This window comes from Gossypium hirsutum, chromosome D07 (genome assembly GCF_007990345.1).
Source record: "Gossypium hirsutum isolate 1008001.06 chromosome D07, Gossypium_hirsutum_v2.1, whole genome shotgun sequence".
NCBI classification, from domain to species: domain Eukaryota; kingdom Viridiplantae; phylum Streptophyta; class Magnoliopsida; order Malvales; family Malvaceae; genus Gossypium; species Gossypium hirsutum.
The window spans coordinates 9,165,724-9,192,428 of NC_053443.1; the positions used below are offsets into that span (position 1 = coordinate 9,165,724).

The following is a 26,705-nucleotide window of genomic DNA, read 5'->3' on the forward strand; positions in this document are numbered from 1 at the left end:
TGAAAGAAAGGCTTTGCTAGAGATTCGCCCTTACGAACCTGGAAGTGAGCTGAACAATAGGACTACGGAAGAAATTCTTGTAGTTTTTAGAGCTTGTTCAGAGTAATCGTTCAGAACATCCTTGTTGCTTTGACTTAAAAAATATGAATTTCTTTATATGCATATGTTGAACATTATGTTTCTAATAAAGTACACTTTTTGTATTCATTTTTGAGCCAATAGTCTTTCATTCTTTTCGAGTAATTATTCTTTTAGTCTTTTTCCACATCATTCTTTTATTCATTCATAATTATATTTGTTCATAAATTCATATATTCTTTGTATATTCTTTGGCACCTACCATAGGTCCCCGGATATCAATAATATGAATGACGATGCTTTAGACTCAGAATCCCCTTTTGAGCAAGACATGTGTCTAGAGGGATCACATGATTTTGAAGATGACGTAGACTGTGGTGTATCTCCGGACTTATTGAGAATGGTAGAAGAAGAGGATAAGCAAATCCTACCTCACAAAGAATCATTAAAGATTGTGAGCCTAGAGGAGGGAAAAGAGGTAAAGATCAGAACTGACATTACTGCTAAGACAAAGTGAAATCTCATCGAATTACTCTATGGATTCAAAGATGTCTTTACATGGTCATACCAGGATATGCTCGGGTTAAGCACTGATATTGTGGTATACTGTCTTCCTATAAAAGAAGATTGCAAGCCAGTTCAGCAGAAGCTCAGGAGAATGAGGCTCGATATTATGCTAAAGATAAAAGAATAAGTCAAAAAGTAGTTTGATACTGGGTTCTTGCAAGAAGTCAAATATTCAGAATAGGTAGCCAACGTTGTCCCTGTCTCTAAAAAAGATGGGAAGGTGAAAATGTGTGTGGATTACAGGGATTTGAACAAGGCCAGTCTAAAAGACAATTTTCTATTACCTCACATTGATACTTTAGTGGATAATACAGCAGGCTATTAATTGTTTTCTTTCATGGATGACTTTTCTGGGTATAATCAAATAAAGATGCATCCGAAAAATATGAGAAAGACCACATTCATCACTTTGTGGGGAACGTTCTGTTATAAAGTGATGCCCTTTGGATTGAAGAATGCAGGAGCAACTTATTAAAGAGCCATGGTGACTTTGTTTCATGACATGATGCACAAGGAGATTGAGGTTTATGTTGATGATATGATTGTAAAATCCAGAATGGAAGAGGAGCATGTTCAAGTTCTGAGGAAATTGTTTTTGAGAGTAAGAAATTTCCAGCTCAAGCTTAATCCAACAAAGTGCACCTTTGGAGCCAAATCAGGAAAGTTGGGGGGCTTCATAGTCAGTGGAAAAGAAATTGAGGTTGAGCCAGACAAAGTCAAGGCAATACGAGATTTGCCTCCACCATACATTCAGAAAGAAGTACAAGGATTTCTGGAAAGATTGAATTACATTGCTCGGTTTATTTCACAACTAACTAAGAAATGTGATCCCATATTCTGTCTTTTGAGGAACCATAATCCGGGTGTATGGGATGAAGAATGTCAGAAGGCTTTTAACAAAATAAAACAGTACTTGTCCAATACTCTAGTACTGTCACCACCTAGTCTGGATAGGCCATTAATATTGTATTTAGTAGTGTTTGACAACTTCATAGGGTGCGTGTTAGGCCAACATGATGAGACAGGAAGAAAAGAAAGGGCAATATACTAACAGCAAGAAATTCACCGATTATGAAGCGAGATACTTGTCTATCGAGAAGTTATGTTGTGCCCTAGTTTGGACAACTCAGATATTACGGCAATATATGTTGTATCATACAACGAGGATGATTGCAAAGTTAGACCCCTTAAAATATATGATGGAGTCGACTGTTTTGAATGGAAGGATGGCCAAATGGCAGATCTTACTTTCTGAATTTGACATAATGTATGTGAGTTAGAAAGTCGTGAAAGGGAGCACAATAGCTGACTTTTTACCTAGCAGAGCTTTGGAGGATTATGAGCCTTTGAACTTTGATTTTCCAAATGGGGATTTGACGTATGTGGTAGCCACTGAATAAAATCCCCAAATGGATCATGTGTGGAAGCTAAATTTTCATGGAGCCTCAAATGCTATGGGTAACAGAATTGGGGCAGTTCTGGTATCTCCAAGCAGAGATTATTATCCTATTGCTAGCAAACTGGAATTTGGTTGTACAAACAATATGGCAGAATATGAAGCATGCATTATGGGCATTCATGCAGCCATCGAACATAAAATTAAAGTGCTAAAAGTGTATGGGGATTTCGTATTAGTATTATACCAGCTCAAAGGAGAATGGGAGACAAGAGACCCTAAACTGATCAGTTATCGAAAGATGGTTCTTGAATTGATGAATGAGTTTGATGACATCACTTTCTGTTACCTTCCGCGAGAGGAAAACCAGATGGCTGATGCGTTGGCCACCCTAGCTTCTATGATCTGAGTGAACAAGTTGGAAGACATGAAGCCTATTCAAATGAGCACTTTTGAAACTTCGGCTCATTGCTATAATATTGAGGAAGAAGAAAAAGTTGATCATCTTTGGTATCTAAATATATTACAATATGTGAAAAATCGTGAGTATCCAAATCAGGAAACAGAGAATGATAAGAGAGCATTGAGAAGAACGGCCATTGGCTATGTCCTAGATGGAGAGATCCTATACAAAAAAGGGAAGGATCAGGTACTGCTAAGATGTGTGGATGCAGCGAAAGTTAGAAAAATTCTGGAAGAGGTCTATGAGAGTATCTACGAAACACATGCAAATGGTTTCACAATGGCCAGACAGATCATGAGATTTGGGTACTATTGGTCTAATATGGCCAGACAGATCATGAAATTTATGGTGATAAAATGCATGCACCTCCTTCACCTCTTCATGTTATGACTTCTCCATGGCATTTCTCTATGTGGGGTATGGACGTCATTTGGCCAATATTGCCAAAGGCTTCTAATGGGCATCGCTTCATCTTTGTGGTTATTGACTACTTTACAAAATGTTTGAAAGCTGCTTCATATGCAAGTGTCATGAAGTCAGCAGTTAACAAATTCTTGAAAAAGGAGATCATATGTCGATATGGAATGCCTGAGAGGATCATATCCGATAATTCACTGAATTTGAAAAATACTACAATAGCGGAGGTCTACAGTCAATTCAAGATTAGACATCATAATTCATCGCCATATCGCCCAAAAATGAATGGCGCAGTAGAAGCAACCAATAAGAATATCAAGAAAATTGTGGGAAAGATGACTGAAACTTACAAAGACTGGCATGAGAAATTACCATTTGCCCTCTTTGCTTATAGAACGTCTGTCAGGACTTCGATCGGGACAACACCTTTCTCTCTGGTTTATAGGATGAAAGCAGTTTTACCTATTGAGGTGGAAATTTCTTCTCTCCGAGTATTGGCTGTGTTGAAATTAGATGAGGCAGAATGAGTTCAATCTTGTTATGATCAGTTGAACTTAATAGAAGGAAAAAGGCTAAAGGCTATTCAGCACGGTCAGATGTATCAAAGGCGAATAATACGAGCCTACAATAAAAAGGTTCGTCCCAAAGAATTCCACGAGGGGGAGCTAATGTTGAAAAAGATCATTCCTATACAAAGGGATTTTAGAGGAAAATGGGTGCCAAATTGGGAAGGTCCATATGTAGTAAAAAAAACCTTTTTAGGGAGAGCTTTGATCTTGAGCGAGATGGATGGCAAAGATTTTCCAAACCCTGTAAACTCAGATTCGGTTAAGAAGTACTTTTCTTAAAAAAATAAAAAAAATAAAAAAGGGAGAGGCCAAGGCGAAAACCCGCAATAGGCGCTTTGAGACCAATGGGGATTTGAGTTGAAAACTCGAAAAAGGGCGGCTTAAATGTTGATCAAGTGGGGCATCCAGTGATTTTCCTATGATTGGATCAGTAGGAAGGGGGACGCGACATCTTGGGGCATCAACAGAGTACTGTTGGTCTTCTAAGCACATGTCAAACTCAGAATGGTCTTCAGAAAGTTTGCACAAATAAGTTCAAGCTGCGATATCTGGGGCGCCTAACCTTCCCACTATTTATATTAAATTTGCTGCCTGGGAATACTTCATTCTTTTTTAAGATACGTGTTTCCAATCAATTTCTCTTTTATTCTTATTATTCTCGATGATTTATTCATCTCGAGTTTTATTCTCAATAAATTTCATCTTGTCCATTACGATAATCTTGTTCAAGTATTTTTTATTGAAACAACGATTAATGGGCTAATAATACTTTTACAAAGGAAGTTTCGCATATTACTCTAAAAGTTTTTAGATAATACAGTAACCTGAAACAGAACTATTGTTTAGAACGCACAAAGTTTAAAGGTTGGAAATCTAAGAAGGAAGAGTCTAAATTTGGACTATCTCTTTGGATCTTGTTGTCAAAAACTTGATTGAACAAAATGACGAGATGTCGTGTTGGTGATAAAGCTTAAATGAACAAGCAAGCAATGTTCACCAAATAATAATAAGAAGTTATTCTTAGAGAAGAGAATTCTTCATTTGTGCATGAACATTTGGTATGACTCTTTGGGAATGGTGTAAAGGACCAAAGAGCTTCACAGTCTGTATCCTTGATTTGCAATAGGAGAGGATTGAGAAAAAAGTCAGATTTTTCTACCATTGGGTTACAGTGGGAGAAATATGATATAAATTTTGCGTCCTAATGGATTGAACTTTGAAGTCTACATTGGGGGGCAATCTGATTAAGTGTTTCATTGGAGACGCTAGCTGGGCAAGAAGGCGTTGTAGCACGTCAGTGATAAAACCTTAATAAACTTTGAGTAATGACAACCTAAGCGTTAAAGAGGGATCATTCTCGGAAAAAATGACATTTTGCATTCATTCAAATGTCATTCATACACGTCTAGTTAGGAGCATTTGATTCATTCTGATCATGACATCCTAATCACTAGGCATAATTAGGTTCATAAAATGAATTATATAGGTCATGTTCTCCAGAGAACAGATTGGTGAAAATAGCAAATCCTATCTTCCTGAGGTTGCAGTGGAGTGGATTGAAGATAGCAAGTCTTATCTCCCTGAAGTTGCAGCGGAGCAGACTGAAGATAGCAAATCCTATCTCCTTGAAGTTACAGTGGAGTGGATTGAAGATAACAAGTTTTATCTCCCTGAAGTTGCAGCGGAGCAGACTGAAGATAGCAAATCCTATCTCCCTGAAGTTGCAGTGGAGTGGATTGAAGATAGCAAGTCTTATCTCCCTGAAGTTATAGCAGAGCAGACTGAAGATAGCAAATCCTATCTCCCTAAAGTTGCAGTGGAGTGGATTGAAGATAGCAAGTCTTATCTTCCTGAAGTTACAGCAGAGCAGACTGAAGATAGCAAGTCTTATCTCCTTGAAGTTGCAGTGGAGCAGGCTGAAGATAGCAAATCCTATCTCCCTGAGGTTGCAGTGGAGTGGATTGAAGATAGAAAGTCTTATCTCTCTGAAGTTGCAAAGAGCATATCACATTTAGTCATATTTCCCTGAAGTTGCAATGGAGCAGACTAAATAAACGAATCTGATTTCTCTGAAGTTGCAGTGGAGCAGACTGAATAAACCAATCTGATTTCCCTGAAGTGGCAATGAAATAAATTGAAGAAAATGATTCTATCTCCCTGAAGTTGCAGTGGAGCGGATTAAAAACAAATCTTATTTCTATGAATTGTAGAAAAGCAGGTCGCGTCAGATCTTAGTGGAACAAGTTGAAGCTACAAGTCTTATTTCCTTGAAGTTACAGTGGAGCTGACTGAAGATAGTAAATGTTCCCTCGAAGAGTTACAAATCTTACCTCTAAAGATGCAGTAGGATGGAATGAAGCTACTTGAAGAAAAGAACCCTGAAGTCCAGCACGACCAGGCAAAATTGGCCATTTCTAAAGTATTTGCTCTGTTCTAGTTACACGATAATGAGCAAAGAGGGGCAGCTGTAATGGGCCAATTTTGGCTTGGTTAAAAAAATCAAATAAAAACCAAATACTGACAAAAATGTCCAGTCCATTTACACGGCCCAAAATGTCTATTAACCCAAATCTAATCCGGCCCACTAGCCCAAAATACAGAACAGAAGCAGAAAGAACCCTAGCGGCAGCCTTCTTCCTTGCCTCAGCGCCGCAGCAACCGTCTCCACACACGAACGCATAGCAGCCCCGCATGTCGCACACGTCGCCCTCGCACAACCCACGTACTCTAATCCAGTACCTACCTGCAGCAAAATCACGAACCATGAATAGCAAACGACAGCAAAAATTACGACGAAAGGGAGAGAGTTTTCAAGATTTTTTTTCTTTATCTTTTTGGCTATATAAAGCTAGATAAAAATCTGTAAAGAGGGTTAGATACATGTGGGATTGAAAAATATTAAGAAAGAGACAAAAATAAAGAATCAGAAAAAAAAACAAATTTTTGAAGGAGATCAGTTTGTTTCGTTTTTTTTATTTTCCTACTTGTTTTTTTTAAAACAAATAAACGAAGTGGAAGAGGAGAGGTTCTTACCAGTGGTGGCATGCCGTCGATGCCCTTGCTGCGCTTCGTCCGAATCGGAGTTGAAAAGGGGGAAAGATTTCTGTGTGGAACAGAGAAGAGGAGGAAGCAGTCCCTACGGCTGCTGTTGCTACAAAGGGAAATTGGGTTTTGGTTAAGGTTTGAAATGGGATTTATCTGGTTTAAAAAACGGTGTCGTATTAGTGTGATCCAATAGCCCGCGTGACCAGACCCAAAAACCCAATCAGATCCGTGTGTTTTAAGCATTAATGTGCTATTTATGTTTTTAATCCTTTTCATTTTTCCATCATTTCAAAACCATGGTTTTTGTTTTCAAATTTTTCCAGGAAATATTGAAATTGTTTCATTTTAATCCAATGCTGTGCAGCGTTTTGAAAACGGGATTAATTTCCCTTTGGGCCATCCTCCTGTTGTGCGCGTTATGATTTTGTTTCTTTTTGTGTTTTCCATTTTTTAATTTGGCCCCCAAACTCTGTTTATTTTCAATTTAATCCTTAATCTGTCTTTTTGGGTTTTTAAGTATTTTAATATATTATTAATCCTTTTATATTGCCTCATTATTATTGTATTATTATTTATTAATATTATTATTATAACCATGTATTTGTGCATACTTCTTATAATATATGCATATACATTTTATATTTCATATACGTACATACATTTGTTTTTGTTTGTTTTGTGTTTTATAATTTTAAAATATATATGTACATTTTATAATACATATACATATGCACATATATTTTCATATTTTATAATCCTAAATACATGCATACATTCTTATAATATGTATATACGTACACTTTTTATTATTATTTTAAATTATTATAAATATATATATTTGTTTTTTTTTTTGCATATGTCATTTTTTTATATACATATTATACTTATATATATACGTATTTTAATATATACATATACATATTTTCATAATTTATTTACATATATCATACTTTTATATATATATACATATTTTGTAAATACATATACATATATAATTCATATTAAAATATTTGTTTCATGTTGTATATTAACATTCCATCACATTTTTAAGAAAATATATTTGGTTTCATCAAAGCTTTAAAACCATTTTGTTCAAAGACTTTCAAGATAACGCAATATTCGGTATTTGGGATCTTCGAGAGGATTGAGCCCTAACGTATTGGGTTCCAATTTTCCTCGTTGAACCTAAATAACCGAGAATATTCTTTATTTTAAAACACATAAATAAAAAATTATTTTCGAGAATTCAACATGTTGTGTCCTAACGCATTGAGTATAACATATTGCTTTCTCGAGATGAAGATTTTCCTAAAAAATAAAGGCAATATTCAATGTTTGGGATTCTGAGAAATTGTACCCTAACGTATTGGGTCTCGATTTCTTCGTCTGACTTAAACAATTGAATACCCTTTTAAATTTCACCGCTTGAGTTTTTTTGGACAAGTTTATTCTTGAGGATATGAAATATTGGTGTGACATTTTCTTTTCCCTAAATGAGAGAGTTTTAACATGTAATTTGATTTATACAAGTTTTTAAATACAATGATCGTATTTTAAAATCTTTTCAAACTTTTGACACTAAGACATTAAACAATCGATTCGGTACCAATTTTAGGCGTTACCAGGGTGCTAACCCTTCCTCTTGGGTAACCGACTACCGAACTTATTTTCTCAAAATTTGTAGACTTAAAATCGTTTTCAAGGTGAACCGATCACACCTCAATAAAAGATTGGTGGCGACTCCAATTGTCGTATTTGAGTCGACAACTAATTTTTTTATTATCATAAAAATGGTTTTGACACTTATATAATAATTATTATAAATTTCTAATATTTGAATTCATGGTATACGAATGAAAGTGAAAAATAAAATGTTAATCCGAGAGTGATTGTAAATTTGGTGGAAAAAATAAGAGAATTCCTCAAGTCTTGATAGATTAAGGTTTGGATATGCAACAACATTAATATTATGTACAGTTATATTAATTCATTAACCATTTTCCCCTTTCCTCTATCTCTTATGCCCCACGGACAACAACAGATTTATTAAGATTGGATTATGGTTAAATACATAATTTTGTGGATTGATGTCTACTTTTTAAATAAACTTCTCAAAGTATTTTGATTTATTTTTACACGAGAATAATCTTCTCCAATAAATTTGGCGAATGAAGTTGAAGGTTTGCATGAGAAAGGATGAATATAATCACTAAAATACTTTTGTACATGCCACCTTTTTTTATTTTCTAAAAACCATCTCCTCTAATTATTTTATTTCATATAATATAATAAATTTTAAATTTAATGTATAAATTAGATTATGCTATATTCAATTATAAATTTCTAACTAAATAATTGAATTATAATGGCTTTTTTTTAGAATCAAATAATAATAAATTTTGGTTATATAAAATAGGAGTAAACAAATTAATTTGTAAGGTTACAATTTTTAAAAATAATGTTGTATGAAATTTAGATTTAGAAATATATGTATGGAGCAATGATTAAAATTCTTGTCAAACACTTATTTGGCTTAGATTGAAACTATGTCATTCTCGTCTCTTATTCCCATATTATGTTAAAAATATATATTTTATATAAGTTAAAACACAATAAATATAACATTTATAATCTACATGAAACTAAGTAATATTATTTAACTTTTTTTGAATTAAGATAAATATTATTTAAATTTTTTGAAGACATCTACTCCATTTGCATCGGAGGACTCAATTGTCGTGCAACCTCCCGATTAGTATGGTTCATTCATTTTTTGTTCCAACCCAATTTATTTGATACAAGCATCACAGTACGCACACTCATTCCTCGCATCAACACCTTCAGCTCCAGTTTATTTTACACAAGCACCATAGCACACACAATCATTCACTGCATTAACACATTCAACACAAGTTTATTTTACACAAGCACCACAACACGCGCAATCATTCCATGTATCAACATCTTCTCCAAGAATTTATTTTGCACGACCGCCACCCACCATATCATATTACATGCCTATCCCGCCAGCAACATCGATGCATCCATTGCTGACAATTCCCACCATTTATCTGCAATTGGCCCATTCAACACAAAATAGTTATCCGCCAATAGTATCGTAAACACCCCCAAGATCGTTGTTCTATCAAGGTAGGTCATCCTTGCAACTGCCAACTCAAACAGGAGGATGTAAGATGGGCGGCCAGGACATGGTCGCAATCAACAACAAAGGAATGAGATAATTGCGGTGAGCAACCCTGACATGCACGTGAAGATCAAGACGAAGTCGATGAGGAGCCGCCAATTCAAATAGTGCGACGGAACCCTAGGCTTGCCCGACGCCCACCCGGTTGTGATATATATTCGAGATGCCGATGATTATGTTTTTTGTAATTTTTCCAAATTGTATACTTTGTTTTACATCTCAAATGTATACTTATTTACAATATACTAAACAAATTTATTAAATTGGTTTGTTTTGTACCATATCATATTGTAAGTTTAAAATTTACAATTATTTATGTTACTTTTTCATTTAAGTTTTTCTCCGTCCGTTTGTTGAGTACAATATTTTGAGAAAGCAAATAATTGCTCACAAGATTCGGAAAAAGATTAAAACTTTGACTTGAGTATTGTAATATATATTATTTTAATAATTAATATTAACTTACACTTTACAAAACAAAATTAATGAATAAACAAATAAGTTAGTATTTTCACTGCATGAGTAAGTATTTTAATTAGCTCTTCTCATTGATGCTCTTGGGTTGTGTGGACACACTGAAGTCATTGAGTTCGTATTTCTAAATTTTCCCCAATCAAGTTTATCCCAAGTTGTAGGTCTCAGAAGCAATCAAGTTTGGTGATTGAAATGGCCAGAGAGAAAACGCTCCTTGCAGGGTATAAAGCATCCTCCTCTGATGAGGAAAAACTGGTGGTTGTGCCTGCATAGCCACTGTTAATGGGGCCCCATTTATGCTCAATAATTTGACATCATAATCTTTGTAAACTTGAAGCCCTAACCCAGAACGTATAATCATCGCCAACTAGGACATTGAATTGCAACGCAATTCGACTTCCCGAGTGATGGCTTCATACTCACATGGTAGATGAAATTTGTAAGTCACCCAGCTCTGCGACACCACCGTAAGTTCAAAAATTCCTTAAAACTATAATCATGTCTATCTCAAACATGGACTAAAATAAATATACAAACTTTTAATTTCCAACCACAAGAGAAAAAAAATTAGCAAAGTGAAAACGTGCCTTATAAAACGCGTTTGTATTCTCTATTGAAAATGCATCATACAATGCACGTTTTCAATGATGTGACAGTGAAAGCACGCTCTATAAGACGCGTTTTTCTTTCTCTCTCTAAAAACAATATAAATTGATAAATTTTAAAATTTTCAGCCTACTTTCTCAATTATTTTTTTTCAAACATATTTATAAAAATTTGCGGGCATTTTACTATTCTCAAAATTAGCCATGATTTTTTTGAGTGGTTTTAGAATTGATATTCAGTCGATCATTTAAATTAAAAGGGAAAAAATATAGCCCACGGTTTTAAAATAGTTTTCCTCCTTTCAGTGTTGGGCATTTTCAAAAAATAAAAAATCTAAAGGGAAAAACATAAATTTAAAATGCTGCAATCTTTAATAACCAAAAAATACCAAAGGACTCCATGACATTAACCCATGAATGAATTTCATTATAAAATTCAAGAATTTTTTTCTCCATTATTTAATCGAATTTCCAAAAATGATTGTTCTCCATTTTTATGTCCGGCAAGCTTTCATCGCCGGAGAAATCAAGTTTCCGATTTTCAGTGGCGGAGCACTTACGGTTGCCAATATATTTAAAAAAAAAAGTTTTCTTTTCTTTTTTTCAAAAGTGTACTGTTCAGTTTCCTTTAAACACCGATTTGAAAAAATTATTTTTTGATCTGGATTTATTGTATCAAAAATTTGAAATTTTAAAAATTCGTTTTAGACCCAACCTGGAATCATAACAATTTCCATTTTCCATAAAGGTTTTTATATCTTCTTTTGTTATTGCTTCGTCGTTATCGTTTCACTTTTATTTATATTGATAAAACTAAATCAGTGTTAAGTTAGATGTTGTAAAGGAAATAGGTGAAATTTTACAATAAATTAAAATGAAATCAACATTTGCAATTTACAATTCACTAAGCATTGGTACTAATAAAAAATCATTATTAACTCAAATAAAGTTGTCCATTCAAACCTATGCTATGAACAGCTAATGTGAGTAGGCAACATTTGGCATCCTTAATGAACAATATTGGAGCGGAGCAAAAACATATGTTCAATACTGAAAATGAAGCAACCTCATCATGGGCTTCAAGGTAGATGGTGAGAACTTTCTAGCAAATAGGAAACACATTGAAGTTGTATTCCCATTGTAAATACATTCCGATCCACATCGTATTTGACTCAAAAGCTCATGGTTTATATCAGCATCTCCATATTTCCTAGGATGAGCCCCTTCTCTGGACCAATCAACCCACGTAATGCTTCGATTGGAGTTTAGCTTCCCATACAACATGTTCACCATTGTAGCGATGTAGTGTTCGTCATTGTAACAAGGTGGCCGACAGTATTGTTTGAAAATCGAATAATACGTTTGATCGGAAACAATGTGTAAGGCCATGTCGCGGTGCATTTCGAACCATTGAGACCCTTTTAGCCAATCGGTGGCATTGATTACAGGTGACATTTGGGGATTGTAACGACCCCGCCCATCTTTGCCTGGATCATCGTATACGCTTATGAAGCTTAGAGTTGAAGTGATGAGATAGTCATAGATTGTGGTGAAGTTGAACAACGGAATGCATGAATCCGATAGAAGAACGAATCGTTGATTGGATGGATCGAGTAGTGCATTTGCAAGGAGTCGTCTCTCTGCATCTATCATTGTTGCAGTTCCCCAATACACTGGCTATGCCGCACCAAAAAAAGAAAGCATCCATTATTTCAACGTATCATGCAAAAAGCACCCAGTTTCGATCATACAAATATATACAAAGTGGCTGATGCTCTTTGCAAGTGGGCTAATATTAATATGTGTAATATGGATTTTAATATGGATTATCCTTCGGATATCCATGATTTTGTTTTGAATGATGCTATTAATTGAAGTTTGATCCTCGGGTCTTTTATCAAAAATATATATATATAGACTATACCTGGCTGGGGATTCTTCGACCATAGAAGACGGAAGTTTGAGGAACTGTTTGGTTGTAATGAGGATGTGAGTGAACGTAGATTGTATAAAAGCCTTGGTGTCCCTCGAAAAAATTTTCCCACAATGGAGCCAAGGGAAGTGGACCTCCCGTTAAGAACATGAAAGCTATCTTTGGATGACCTCTAGATTCTTGTAGTCTTGGAACCCTGCTAGATGCTCTCAGTAACAACTCTTGGTCACTCATATTGTGCATCACAGATTGATATTCTTCTTTCAATGAAATACCAGTGCTAGAATTGAACGTGCCATTCCTTGGCGACGGTGGTGGAACTGGCGGAGAAGTACTAGAGACAAAATTGGGGGCAGCTTGAAAAACTATAAGAGGCCGTGGGGAGCTGCTTTTAAGCTGTAAACTAATTAGAATACCAATTGACAGACCAAAGACGAAAGAGATAGCATAGTACACAAGATTATGTATTGTAAATGGCTTGGAAAATGGTTGAACTGCATGTTTCTCAATGCCGCCCATACTTGTGCAAAGAAGTATTTGGGAGAGAAGAGGGATCGATTTAAATGGTGACAGCAAACGTAAACATATATTTTTTTCTATTGCTTCATTTTACCATAAAAATTGAAACTGTGTGAATAGAATTGTTATGAAATTTATTAAGGTTGAATTGGGAGAAAATAAATTAAAGCTTAAGACAAGGGTTTTCTGCATCTACAATTTTTCTCATCTTTAAGACTTGATTGATTCGTATTAATTAAAATGCAGTGCTTGATGCTTCTTTGAATTGCAAAGGTAACCAAAAATTTTATTTTGATTTCTTAGGAACAAGATACATAAGATCATGCATTGTAGTATTCAACAAGATGTGCCACATTTGGTGCGAGTCTTTAAAAAATAAAAGGAAAAAAGGTAGAGTTATTTGATTTAAATATTCTTCTAGTATGGACTGTATACCTCCCCATGCATCCAAGCAGCCAAAAGAATATGTTGACAAAAGATAAAAGGAGTAACTTTGAATAAATGGTTTGCCTTTTTCACGTGCACCACCCACAATGTCAAGCAAGGGCTACAGACCTATTATTTCGTTGAAGAATCAGAGAAAAGTCTAGAAAAGACAATGATTTCTTCCGGGTGGGCTATATGCATGATATAATTGCTTCAAATGGGGAAAAGGAAGAATTATGAATGTATATCATGACAATCCCTGGATTTAAGTTTCAAACATTACTTTGCTCCTAGGCTTTCGACTTCTTTATTTTATATTTTATAAAATGTTATAATATATAGTTTTGTTACATTAAAGTCAAAAGTAAAGTTGGATGAATACTGATTTTAGGTTAATTCTCTTTTGCACTTCAGTAAGTCACGCAAACCTTCTACCAAATGTGCATTCAATTAATAAACCCAATTAACATATAAAATTCCTCATCAACTGCACAATACGCATATATTATACTTTTACCCACATATCTCTTCACCTTCAAGCTCTTACTAGCCCTTGCCACTGGAGATCTCCATCCTACTAAGGCTTAATTTAGTAATACTTCTTAAAAGTATTTTTTTTAAAGAAGTTAAAATTCAACTTTTAAAAAAGTACTTCCGAGTCAATTTTTTGTTTAGGAGAAGTACTTTTTCTCTCAAAAAATAGTTTGTTTAAAAATATTTTTATCTCATTATGTATTTTTCGTGACTAAACTAAAAATACGACAAATGCAAGTGCACCTATCGATAAATAGTTTAATTATGGTGAGTAGAAATATCGTATCCACTAGGACTAAAAGTAATAGTAATTACCGTTTTGTTATTATTTAGCCGACAAATTGGAGTGATGAGTTCTAAACTAAAATTACTAAACTAATTTAACTAAGAACTCAACAGAAAATAAATCAAGAAAATAATCGAATAATAACCAAAGAGAGACAATACCCAGGAAAGAATCCACCTAGGCTTCTTTTATTATTATGAATCTAATTTAAATGATTTATTCACTTGGTGTCTTGATCCGTAGAAATCCCTAAATTATGCTAATATCTCTTTCGAGAGTAAAATCAACTGACTCTAGGTTGATTAATTGAAATCTCTTTCTAATTAAAACTCCTATTGTCGCATTAACTCAATCTATGGATTCTCCTATTAGATTTGACTCTATAATTCGATAGATTTATGTCGTCCTATTTCTTGGATTGCATGCAACTCCACTCAATTATGTTAGATCTACTCTTAAACAGGGACTTTTGCTCCTCTGATTAAGCACATTAAACATGAATTAATATCCTGGAAATATTAAAAAAAGAGATAAGCGCGCATAATTGAAAATAAGAATCAAGTATTTATCGCGTAAAACATAAATTAAATAATAGATTTCATCATAGATTTCATCTTCCCTAGGTATCTAGGGAATTAGTTCATAATTGTAAATAATAACATCTCAAAGTTAGAATAACCACAAGACATAAAGAACTCATAAAAACTTCAAGAGAAATTAAAAGGAGGTCTTCAATCTTGGTGAAAATTCACTTCAGAGTTGGCTCTGATGGTGTTCTTCGAGTTGTTTTCTTTGATATTCTCTGATGGCTCCCCCTTTTCTTCTTCTAATTGGTATTTATAGACTTTATAATGCTCAGAAAGACTAAAAATTACATTTTTCTACGCATTTGAGATTCAAGTTGTGAAATCGACACGGTCTGGCACATGACCTTGTGTCCAGCCCATATGGCTCACACGGGCGTATGCTCAGCCCGTGTGGAAAGGCCCAGGCCGTGTGGCTCCTGAAAATAGCTCTATTTGTCCGATTTTGGCTCATTTTCGCTTCTTTTTCTCCCAAATGGTCTCGTAAGTAGAGAATCATGAATTTAAAGGACTAAGAGCATCAAATTCATCAATTTGCATAAATAATCATCCATAAACACGTTAAGAACGAGATTAAAATATGTTACTTTTATCACTTGTCAAATATCCTCACACTTAAGCGTTTGCTTGTCCTCAAGCAAAATCCTCAACTCACATTAAAATTAATATTTTTCAACTTGTAATTCCTATCAATAATGTCTCAAAAATAATTCACAAACAATCATGCATTGACAATTCAACTAAAAGGGCACTAAAGATTCAAACAATCCAAGTCGATTTCAACGCACGAAAACATAGGTTTCTCCCTTTATTTAATTAATTACCTTTCATTCAAAATCAACAAGAATTGACATCCTCACTATAAGATTTACTTAAGCACTCAAAGTGTTTAAGGTTCGAGAAATATGCACTCAACAGTCGAACAAGAAATGTCATTACCATAAGTTTGCTTGAAAATCAAATCTCCACCACTATAAAATGATATGACACACAAATCAAGAGGTCTTTAAGAGGTTATAATGGGGCTTAGGTTAAGGGTGTGGAAAAAGGCCAGAAAGTTGGTTATAATCGAGATCGAGTTGATAAATTACCAAACTAGAAAAAATAACAAATGTTAAATTAAAACAAGTGTATCAATCACTACTTATTCAAGACAAGAAACGAGCTTCTCAATAAAATATGAAATTAACGGTTCAAGCTCAATCAACAAAGAATTAATCAACATATATTTTTTTCGATTTTTTTATCTTTTTAAACTAAGAACAAATTAATTCAGCAATTCGAACAAAATAGCATAGTTAGGCAACTAATCAAATCAAATCTCGACAAAAAGGGAATCAATAAAACAAGAAAGAATCACAATGAAAAATGGGTTATGGGTTAACATTAATGGGTTAATAATTATATGACATTAGAGTATTGTAATTAAAAAATTCTATTTGCAAGACGTGTTTGGCCAATAAAATTTAATCATATCATAATTTCATATATTATATTAGATAGTACAAAAGTTACTTACACAACTACAAATTTTAAAATTCTTGAAAAAGAATATCAATTATGTTGGCACGAAGCTAAACCTGATGAAACAACACGGAAGCATAACCAGAGTTCTTCCACTCTCAATAAATGAAATCGATAATTATGGCAAATCCAATAGAATATTTATCAACAATCAATGCAAATAAACCACAATATCGTAAGCAAAAGTAACACACAATTTTTATGTGGAAAACCACTTTAAAGAAAAGGTTCAAAATCATGGGACTTGAAATCCCATCAAAAGCTCCATTATATAAAAAAAGATGGAAAGTGAGGAGGAGTTTATGTTGCAATATTCCTGTTCCGCTTGTGCTTTAAAAGGAATAAATCTTTCATTTGAACCGTATAGTTGAAATAAAAACACAAATTTTGTTTCATTTATGCAATTTAGTTTAAAAACATTAATATTGGAGCAACAAATATGTTCAACTGTGAAAATGAAGCAAACTCAGCAAGGGCTTCAAGGTGGACGGTGAGAACTTTCTAGCAAATAGAAAGCACATTGAAGTTGTATTCCCGTTGTAAATACATTCCGACCCATATCGCATTTGATTCAAAAGCTCGTGGTTTATATCCGCAGGTCCATGTTTCCTAGGATGAGGCCCTCCTCTCGACCAATCAACCCATGTAATGCTCCGATTCGAGTTTAATTCCACATAAAACATGTTCACCAATGTAGGAATGTAGTGTTCGTCGTTGTAACAAGGTGGCTGACAATACTGTTTGAAAACCGAATAATAGGTTTGATCAGAAACAACGTGTAAGGCCATCTCACGGTGCATTTCGAACCATTGAGACCCTTTTCGCCAATTGGTGATGTTAATCATGGGCGACATTTGGGGATTGTATCGACCCCGACCGACTTTCCGGGGATCATCATATAAGCTCAAGAAGCTTAGATTTGATGTGATGAGATAGTCATAGATTGTGGTGAAGTTGAACAACGGAATGCATGAATCCGATAGAAGAACGAATCGTTGATTGGATGGATCAAGTAGTGCACTTGCAAGGAGTCGTCTCTCCGCGTCTATCATTGTTGCAGTTCCCCAATACACTGGCTATGTCGCACCAAAAAAAAAAAGCATCCATTAATTCAATGTTTCATGCAAAAAGCACCCAGTTTCGACCATACAAATACAGACTATACCTGGCTGGGGATTCTTCGACCACAGAAGACGGAAGTTTGAGGAACTGTTTGATTGTAATGAGGATGTGAGTGAACGTAGATTGTATAAAAGCCTTGGTGTCCCTCGAAAAACTTTTCCCACAATGGAGCCAAGGGAAGTGGACCTCCCGTTAAGAACATGAAAGCTATCTTAGGATGACCACTAGATTCTTGTAGTCTTGGAACCCTGCTAGATGCTCCCAGTAACAAATCTTGGTCACTCATATTGTGCATCACAGATTGATATTCTTCTTTCAATGAAATACTAGTGCTAGAATTGAACGTGCCATTCCTTGGCGACGGTGGTGGAACTGGTGGAGAAGTACTAGACACCAAATTGGAGGCGGCTTGAAAAACTACAAGTGGCCGTGGGAAGCTGCTTTTAAGCTGTAAACTAATTAGAATACCAAGTGAGAGACCAATCAGGAAAGTGAGAGCATGAGACACAAGATCGCGCATTGTAAATGGCCTAGAAAATGGTTGAACATGTTTGTCAATGGCGCCCATACTTGTGCAAAGGAATATATATTTGGGAGATAATAGGGATCGATTTATATAGTGATAGCTAGCATGATGTTTAAGCTGTAATTTTGATTATTTTTCTATTGCTGCTATTTACTTTAATCGAACGCAAAAGAAAAACAAACAAACAAACAACGTACAACGTTGGGCCATATATATATGTATATTCATAATCCCTTTGGTTAATTATTAACAAATTCAAGGTTGCTGAGCAAAATACGGAATTTTAAGGTTAAAGTTGACTTGGAAAAGCTAGTAGGGAGGGGATTATTAAAGCTTAAGACAAGGCTTTCCTGCATCTATTTCACTCGATTATTAATAATCCAATGTTCCCTTACTTAAAATACAAAGAATTTGAAAGAACTAATGACACGTACAAAAAAGAAAAGAATATGAACATAGAAAAGTATATGTTAAAATTGAAAATTTTAAAATACTATTTTTTAAAATAATTTTATACTAGATTTTTTATAGATTTTTTTAGAATTTTAGAATTTTAGAATTTATATATTTAATTATCTTAAATTTAAATTTAAATTAAATAATACATATTTTAGGATAATTTTTAATTTTAATTAAATAATTAAAAATAAAATTTTAAACAAAATTTAAATTATAATGATATTTTTAAAAAAATCTAATGATAACAAATTTAAATATTAAGATAAATATTATTTATCTTAATGATAATTAAATAATATTTATATTTATGATAATACTATTTATACGTATAATAATTTTATATATTTTGATTTTTTTACCTACAAAATTTACTCAAAATTTTTAAAATTTATCTAACCATTACCAATATTACTTGAAATTTTAAAATTTATGTATTTAAAATTATTATAAAAATAATAATCATCCACATGATAAGACTTTGGGTCTTAAATTTTATAATATATAAATATATGTACATGGGTAATTATTTTGTCCATTGTCAATAGAATATAAAAAACTCCACAAATAGATTTAAGATGATGTTAAGCCTCTTTTTTAACTATTTAATTATACCCTAAAAATAAATAGCTTCAACACATATTCATTTGTAGAGTTTTTGTTACTCCACTGGCAATGTACACTAATGTAAGGATTTTTAAAATGAAAATAAAACTTTGTTGGTATAATTAAAAATACTAAAAAGTGACACAATTTTATATTTAAGTGAGGAATTTGTAAAAAAAAATTCATCTGTATCGAGGATTGCTTTTTTCTACAAATTTATAGATATTCTTAATTCAGAAATAACTTAAGTCTCTATATATTTTCAATTACTTAAGAAATCCTTCTTTTTATTCTGTAAAATATTATTTTTATTAAATTAATATAAATATTTTAATCTCTATTATTTTAATACTAACTTCAGTTAATTAATTGAAAATTTTTATTATCATATTTAAATGTTTAACTAATAAAAAAGACTATATTTTGTAATTTTAACCAAACATTAAAAAATTAACTAATATATTTTAAAAATACATTTACTTTCAAATAGCACATGTAAATTAAATTAGAATTTAAGAAACACATATTAAAAACTAAATTTTGTAATTTTAAATGTTTATTCAAGTAGTTTTCAAATACATAATGTTAATATTATTTTAACATTTTTCTATCAAAAATTAATATTTACATGATCTTATTCAAATTTCTTTTTTTTAAAGGTATATTATTCAAAGCTATATATTTTTAATCACACAAAAATAAATTAAAGTATTCTTATGAAACATTTTATAACCCATAAATGAACAACATTAGTTGATGCCCATTTAAAATTTTACTATCAAAGTTTATTAATTTTTAAATTAAAATTATATTTTAATATAATATTTCTAAATAATAATTTTTTTTACTTTAAATATATTATCACAAAAAATAATCAATTCAAGTTTATTTTAAATACTAAACTTTTTTACTCTTAACTTGTATTTATCATAATACAAGTTATAAAGATTCTAAAAATTAAGCACTTGTTTTTATTTTATATTTCAGAAATACTATTATATATAATATATTTTAAATAAGAAAGCATTTAATAATGGCTTAAAAGGTGTATAAAGTCTTCAAACTTTAAAAAAAAAATTAATCCCCTATAATTTTTTTTTCACTCAACTAGGTGCTTTAACTGTCAAAATGCATCAATAAGACTCTCAAAATTTTTCAAAATAAGCAATTAAGTCACTTTTTTTTTCATTAAATTGTCAAAATGCATCAAAAAGGTCATTTGACCGTAAATTTTAACAGTTGACCATTAAAGTTAACTGTCCCTAATTTTTTTAGTTAAAGTCGCTCTGTGTCACAACCACTGCGTCACATATGATAAAAAATTATAAAAAATAAAAAATCAATAAAAGCTATAAAAATTATTAAACTTTAAAAAATATTAAAAATTAGAAAAAAATATATAAAAATTGTAAAAAAATTGTAAAAATCATAAAAAATTTATAAAATGCATCAAAAAGACCCTTTAACCATTAACTTTAACTATTGATCGTTAAAGTTAACGACCCTTAATTTTTTTCAATTAAAGTTATCACGTGTCGCAAAACAGCATGACATGTGGCAAAAAATCATAAAAATAAAAATCCATAAAAATTATAGAAAAATTATAAAAAAAATTTGGTATGATATTTTTTATAATTCTTTTACAAATTTTATAATTCTTTACATTTTTATCATTTTCTTACAACTTTATAAAATTTTATATAATTTTTTTATATTTTTCTATATTTTATAATCCTTTTCTAATTTTTAATGAAAAAATGAATATTTCTTATATTTTTATTAAAATTTAATAATTTAATAACTTTTATTGATTTTTATTTTTTTATCATTTTTTTGTCACATGTCACGTCATGGTTGTGATACGTGGTGACTTTAACTGAAAAAATTTAGGGACAATTATTTTAACAGTTGACCGTTAAAGTTAACGGTCAAAGGCCATTTTGATACATTTTAGCAATTGAGTTAAAAAAACAAACAAGAACTTAATTATTTTTTTGAAAAAGTATTTACACCAGGATGCTTCTTTGGATAGGAAAGGTAGGTAATTCAAGAAATTCCTTTTGATTTCTCAGATAAGTATTTGTATTCAGAATCTGCACCCACATTTGTTGGGTTTTTTAAAAAAGATAAATTAAAAGAATCTACATATTTGAAAGAGAAAAAAACAACTTAACCTATAACCAAGAGTAACATGTGTTTTCAAAATTTTATTAATCTATTATTAGTAACTTAGATTTCTTTAGTCTTTCCATTCAATCATAATATCCCATTAATATTAAGTAAATTTCAACTCTTTTTTCTCTTTCCAATTTACTGTTCATATTTTTTTTATATAATTAATATTTTAGTAATTTAATTGTTGAATTTATCGATATAATTATATTAGTCATGTATGGAAATTTCGAACCATTCCGATGTATCTATCATATTGACCTAAAGTACTATATACGTTAACATTTATTAAACAGTTGAATGTTTTTCACATAAAATAAATAGATAGAAATTTTTAATTTATATCAAATTTGACATGGATGATTTATATGAATGAAATATAAAATGTGAGGGTTGGAGTGTTAAAACAACTACTTTTTTATATTCGCCTTTAAAATCAAGGGTTATATATGCTTTACATCCTCAAACAGAGTTTAATGTTCTAAGTAAATAAAATTGCATTTTTAGCCTTTAAAGTTTTATAAAATTTTAAATAAATAAATGATGAAATTATAGTTTGACCTCCAAAATTTGATTTAACCCTCCTAAAAATTACAGAGATACATGTCAATACAATAGTACTTTTATATTTTTACTCTCATAAAAATATATAATTCAATCTACTTCACCTCGATATATTTCATAGGGGCTACTTAGATTCTTTCTTTAACAAAATCTTACTAGTTTTTATTCTGAAAATAAATGAGTCGAAGTTGTTGCATTATAGACCTATCAATTTATGGCACAAAAAATGTTGTTCTTAATTGACTCCAAAGGTGATATCTCTAAATCAAATAAGTTTTGTAGCAAGACCTAATGCTTAAGAGGAGGATTTACAAGGATTAATGACTATAAAGGTAGATTTGGAAAAGAAGAAAAAAAAAACTTATGACCGTATGTGTTGGAATTTCTTGGTGAAGTTGGGACTTGTTTAGGAGAGTTGATGCCAGATTTTTGAACAATGAAATTATTGTATTAATAAAATCATGAAAAATTAGCACCATTGTTTTTTTTTTTTTATACCAAAATAGATTACTGAACTTAATTACATACCAAATAATTTTGTGTTTGTATAAAAATCAAACAAGAGAATGGCGTGCAAACATGAGAAAAAGAAGAGCGAATTGAATGCTTAAATTTAGGGAAATAACCATCTTTACACTCTCCCTTCCTTGCTTCTTCTTCCATTCTATTCTAAACTACTCAAGTTTAGTAAAAACCAACAAAATCTTGGGAATTAATTTTAACCAAAACTACTTTGATTTAGCCCTCTGCTTTATTCATTAATTACTCTGCTTAAAATCTTTTTTCTTTAAAGTATGGGATCACGTTATCAATCTTTAGCTGACTTAGAGGCGACTTCAACGGAAGAGGAAATGAATAAGGAACCCCAGAAAGATTTGAAGAAAAAAGGGAAAGCTGTTTTAATTGGTTCCCAAGCAAAACCTTCAACGGGTAAAAAATCAGCTAATGATGGCTCTAAAAAATTCAATTTGGTCCTGTCGGTGGGGAAATATTTAAAGGGTCAGGCTCGTGACTCTAAGGCCATTAATCTTCTGAACGATCATTCCACGGGTGGGACTAAGATGGTCCTGGATCCGCAGGCTTCTTTGGTTGTAAAAAAACAGACTCCTTCGATTAGTAACGAGCAGGCCCCTAGCAATGTTAGCAGTGGGTTGCAGCAAGAGGCCCAGGGTCCGAAAGAATCTGCAACAGACCTATCTAAACTCTCAAGTGCCATGCATGATTCTTTGCCAAGTGCTGAAGGAAACAATCGATCTTTAATTTCAGGTAATTCTGTCTCTTTTTTCCCTTTAGTTTTAAATTCACAAAATGTTGTTGATGCAGATCAAGTAAAAGTGGACCCTCATTTTTCTCTCCAAAAGCAAGCGAAACATGTAGTGCATTTTAATCCTACTTTTGAAGAGAATTCTTTTGTTAATGTGGAGGTGAAGGAAGGTGTTTTAGAGGCCAGAAATCATTCGGCAGTTGTGTTCAAAAATAGAAATATTCTGGAGCCCGTAAGCGAGGAGACGGGGGGTAGTGGTCCTTCGACTGGAATTAAATTGCCTAGGGAAGTTTTTAAGAGACAGAATGCTAAAGTGACTGGTTCAAAAGGAGGTTGGAAACTTAATAAAACTTTAAAAGGACCAAGGAACCGCTTCAAAAATTTTGAAAATATCCGGGTTCCGTTTGCTGATTCTATGAAGAGGGCAGTGGAGCTTATTGCATCTGAAATTGATGGAAAATCTGCTATGGATTTGTCGCGGCAAAAAGGAGAGTGAGCGGAGTTTTCTTCTACCGGTCGCCAATAAGATAAGATCTTTTTTCCTTTTTAAAATTTTTATTATTATGAATTTGTCTATTTTATCTTGGAATGTACAGGGATGTACGTCTGATAAATTTTTGCGAGCTTTTCGTGAGTATAACAATCAGCATAAGCTTGATATATTTAGCCTTCTTGAACCAAGAATTAGTGGGACTAAAGCTGACATAATCATTGCGAAGTTAGGCTAGGATAAATCTTATCGCGTGGAAGCAGTAGGATTTTCTAGAGGTATTTGGATTGGATGGAAAAATTTGATTGGTTTGGAAGTGATTGGCAATCATCCTCAATTCATTTTGTCTTGTATATGTTCTAATTTGCATCCTAATCCGACCTTTGTTGCTTTTGTCTATGGGAGCCCTAACAAACTTAAAAGGAAAATTTTGTGGAGTGATTTAAGCCGCTCAATTCCACTTGGGTATGATCCTTGGATGGCCATTGGAGATTTTAATGCCATCCTCTCTTCAGATGATAAAAAAGGCGGTCATATTAAAGGTCACAGATGCCAATTTTTTGGTGAGTTTATGGATAAAGCTTAATTGCATGATCTGGGTTTTCAAGGGCCTCTTTTTATGTGGCATCGTGTTAATCTCTCTGAAAAACTAGATAGGGTTATGGGTAATTGTAACACCCCTTAACCCCAAACCGTCGCCGGAATAGGATTACGAGGTATTACCGGATATCTCGGATAATTTACAAATAATTCTTAAATAAATAACAAACATATTATAAAATGATTATAAATTCATATAAATTTATGCTAATTGGCTTCATTCATTTTTTTTTAATTTCGACAGTATCTCTGCTTATTTTTATATAAAACCCCTTGCAAACTTAAAACCAAAAACAAACCAATACCAATATTTCAATCAAAGATTTTATACTTTAAAATGCTACTAAATCATGCTTAATAAATTGATTCACTATTTTATTTATCATTCAAAATATTATAACCATTTACTCACAACCAATATCATTTAGCATATATAAATATTTATATATATACAACTTGTGTTCAATCACCTAGTATATGCCACTTAAACAAAAGGAAGAAATACATCACCAAAATTTTCTTGATGGAGTCGGGATCTTTCTGGATGCTAAACTGGACCTTGAACTCTAATGACCTGCGCGTGGAAACAACCGTACGCTGAGTATTTCATACTCGGTGGTATTACCATAATTCAAATTATAATATTAATAAACATGTAATGCATAAAATCATACATACAAATTTAAACTCACATTTCATATTTCCACAATAACAATTCATCAATTAATATCATATATCCACAATTTGAAATTTGGACACATCATGAACCTTAGATTCATTTCTCAATCTCATATCACATTTCAATTCACAATTCGACTTATCATTTCATTTCAATAGCTCGATTGAACAACTCATTCAGTTTATCATTTTATTATTTACCCTATTAACAAAACTCGGACTTTGGCGAATACACGGATCCAACCAAACACTCCAGTATGGCACCTAGTGCCTCATCAGGTAGTTCGAAGCAATAATTGACACCCAATGTCTCATCGGCAAAGCCGAAGAAAGTTGGTACCCAGTACCTCATCGAATCTATCCGAAGAAATATAGTGACACCCAGTGTCTCATCGACTCGAGGTCGGAAGTATTCCTGAACTCTTCCAATCCTATGGCATGCCAACTATATCCGACTCAGCCCGACTAGTTAATAGGGTCTCCAAATTCACATTTCAGTTCAATTTCACTTTTTCACTTTCAATCACAATTCAATTCAAAATTCACTTTTCCATTTTTCAAGTCAATATTCAATTCAATTCCACACATATATTCATCATTCAATTGAATTTCTTTCAACTTAATAATAATACTTACCATATATTTCACTTACCATACATATAAATTTAAATATAGCATTTAATAATAAATAATTTGAATTATAGTAATACAAACCGTAAATCTCCCGTTTTAGTCCTTGATAGCTTTCTCCTTTCCTCTTGATGCTGATGCCTCGGGTTCTTTGTTAACTACGAAAATAATAATAATTTATACTATTAATTACATCACTAATTATAATAAATAATTGAATTTCTAATCGATTCCTACCTTGTTCTCAATTTAATCCTAACTAAGTTTTCTTACTTTTCTAATTCAATTCACACTCTATTTCTATTCAAATTTCATCCAAACTCAAATTTAACTATTAAAATTTCAGCATATTTTCCTAATTTCAAATTTCCCTCAATTTAGTCCCTAAAACATAAAACTTATAGTTTCTTTTACAATTTAATCCTTTTATCAATTCTAACTTAAAATTTATTCAATTAAATCCCTAATTCAACAATTTATTCAACATGAACCATGCTTAAAACCTATAACTTCTAAAACCTCAGCTTAATTTCATCAAAACTCTACTCTAAAGCTTCTAAAACATCAAAATTAAAAGAAAAGGGCTTAATTGACTTACCAAATTAAACTCCAAACTTTAAAAACCCTATTTTCCATTTTTCTTTCTTTTTCTTCTTTCTTTCTTTCCTTTCCCTGTTTCGAAATAGCTTCTGTTCTTTTTCTTCTCCGTTTCTTTCTTTTACTTTTTTTATTTGCTTTATTGTTTTTAATTACTAAATAATTAATATAATATTAATATAAAATGTCTTATGCTTAAATATTAAGTAAACCAATTGTTTAATTACATTTTTACATATTTATTTTATTACACTTGTATAAATTTTATACCATTTATTTGTCAATCATTTTATTTATTTAATAAAAATCTATTTAACAACAATTGATATTATTACAAATGTACATATATATTTTATTTATAATGGTACAATATAC

General features: G+C 32.1%; 2 protein-coding genes across 2 annotated transcripts; both read right to left on the reverse strand.

Moving 5' to 3' along the window:
• Positions 1-11,794: 11,794 nt before the first annotated feature.
• On the reverse strand, positions 11,795-13,271 carry LOC107955942 (glycosyltransferase BC10). Its single transcript, XM_016891718.2, has 2 exons — positions 12,744-13,271; positions 11,795-12,496 (listed from the first exon to the last, which is right to left on the reverse strand). Exons 1-2 carry the CDS (start codon positions 13,269-13,271, stop codon positions 11,864-11,866), a joined length of 1,161 nt encoding a protein of 386 aa, XP_016747207.2. The 3' UTR covers positions 11,795-11,863.
• A 3,721-nt stretch (positions 13,272-16,992) lies between these two features.
• On the reverse strand, positions 16,993-18,420 carry LOC107955941 (glycosyltransferase BC10). The gene is made up of 2 exons (XM_016891717.2): positions 17,791-18,420; positions 16,993-17,701 (listed from the first exon to the last, which is right to left on the reverse strand). The coding sequence occupies exons 1-2, from the start codon at positions 18,313-18,315 to the stop codon at positions 17,069-17,071; spliced, it is 1,158 nt and encodes a 385-aa protein (XP_016747206.1). The 5' UTR covers positions 18,316-18,420; the 3' UTR covers positions 16,993-17,068.
• Between the last annotated feature and the right edge of the window lie 8,285 nt (positions 18,421-26,705).

Bases quoted from the DNA above. Each gene is read 5' to 3' on its own strand.
- LOC107955941 (XM_016891717.2), bottom strand. From the start codon at position 18,315: ATGGGCGCCATTGACAAACATGTTCAACCATTTTCTAGGCCATTTACA. The intron at 17,702-17,790 runs GTATAGTCTGTA...GGTGCGACATAG, and splicing joins GTCGAAGAATCCCCAGCCAG to CCAGTGTATTGGGGAACTGC.
- LOC107955942 (XM_016891718.2), bottom strand. From the start codon at position 13,271: ATGGGCGGCATTGAGAAACATGCAGTTCAACCATTTTCCAAGCCATTT. The intron at 12,497-12,743 runs GTATAGTCTATA...GGTGCGGCATAG, and splicing joins GTCGAAGAATCCCCAGCCAG to CCAGTGTATTGGGGAACTGC.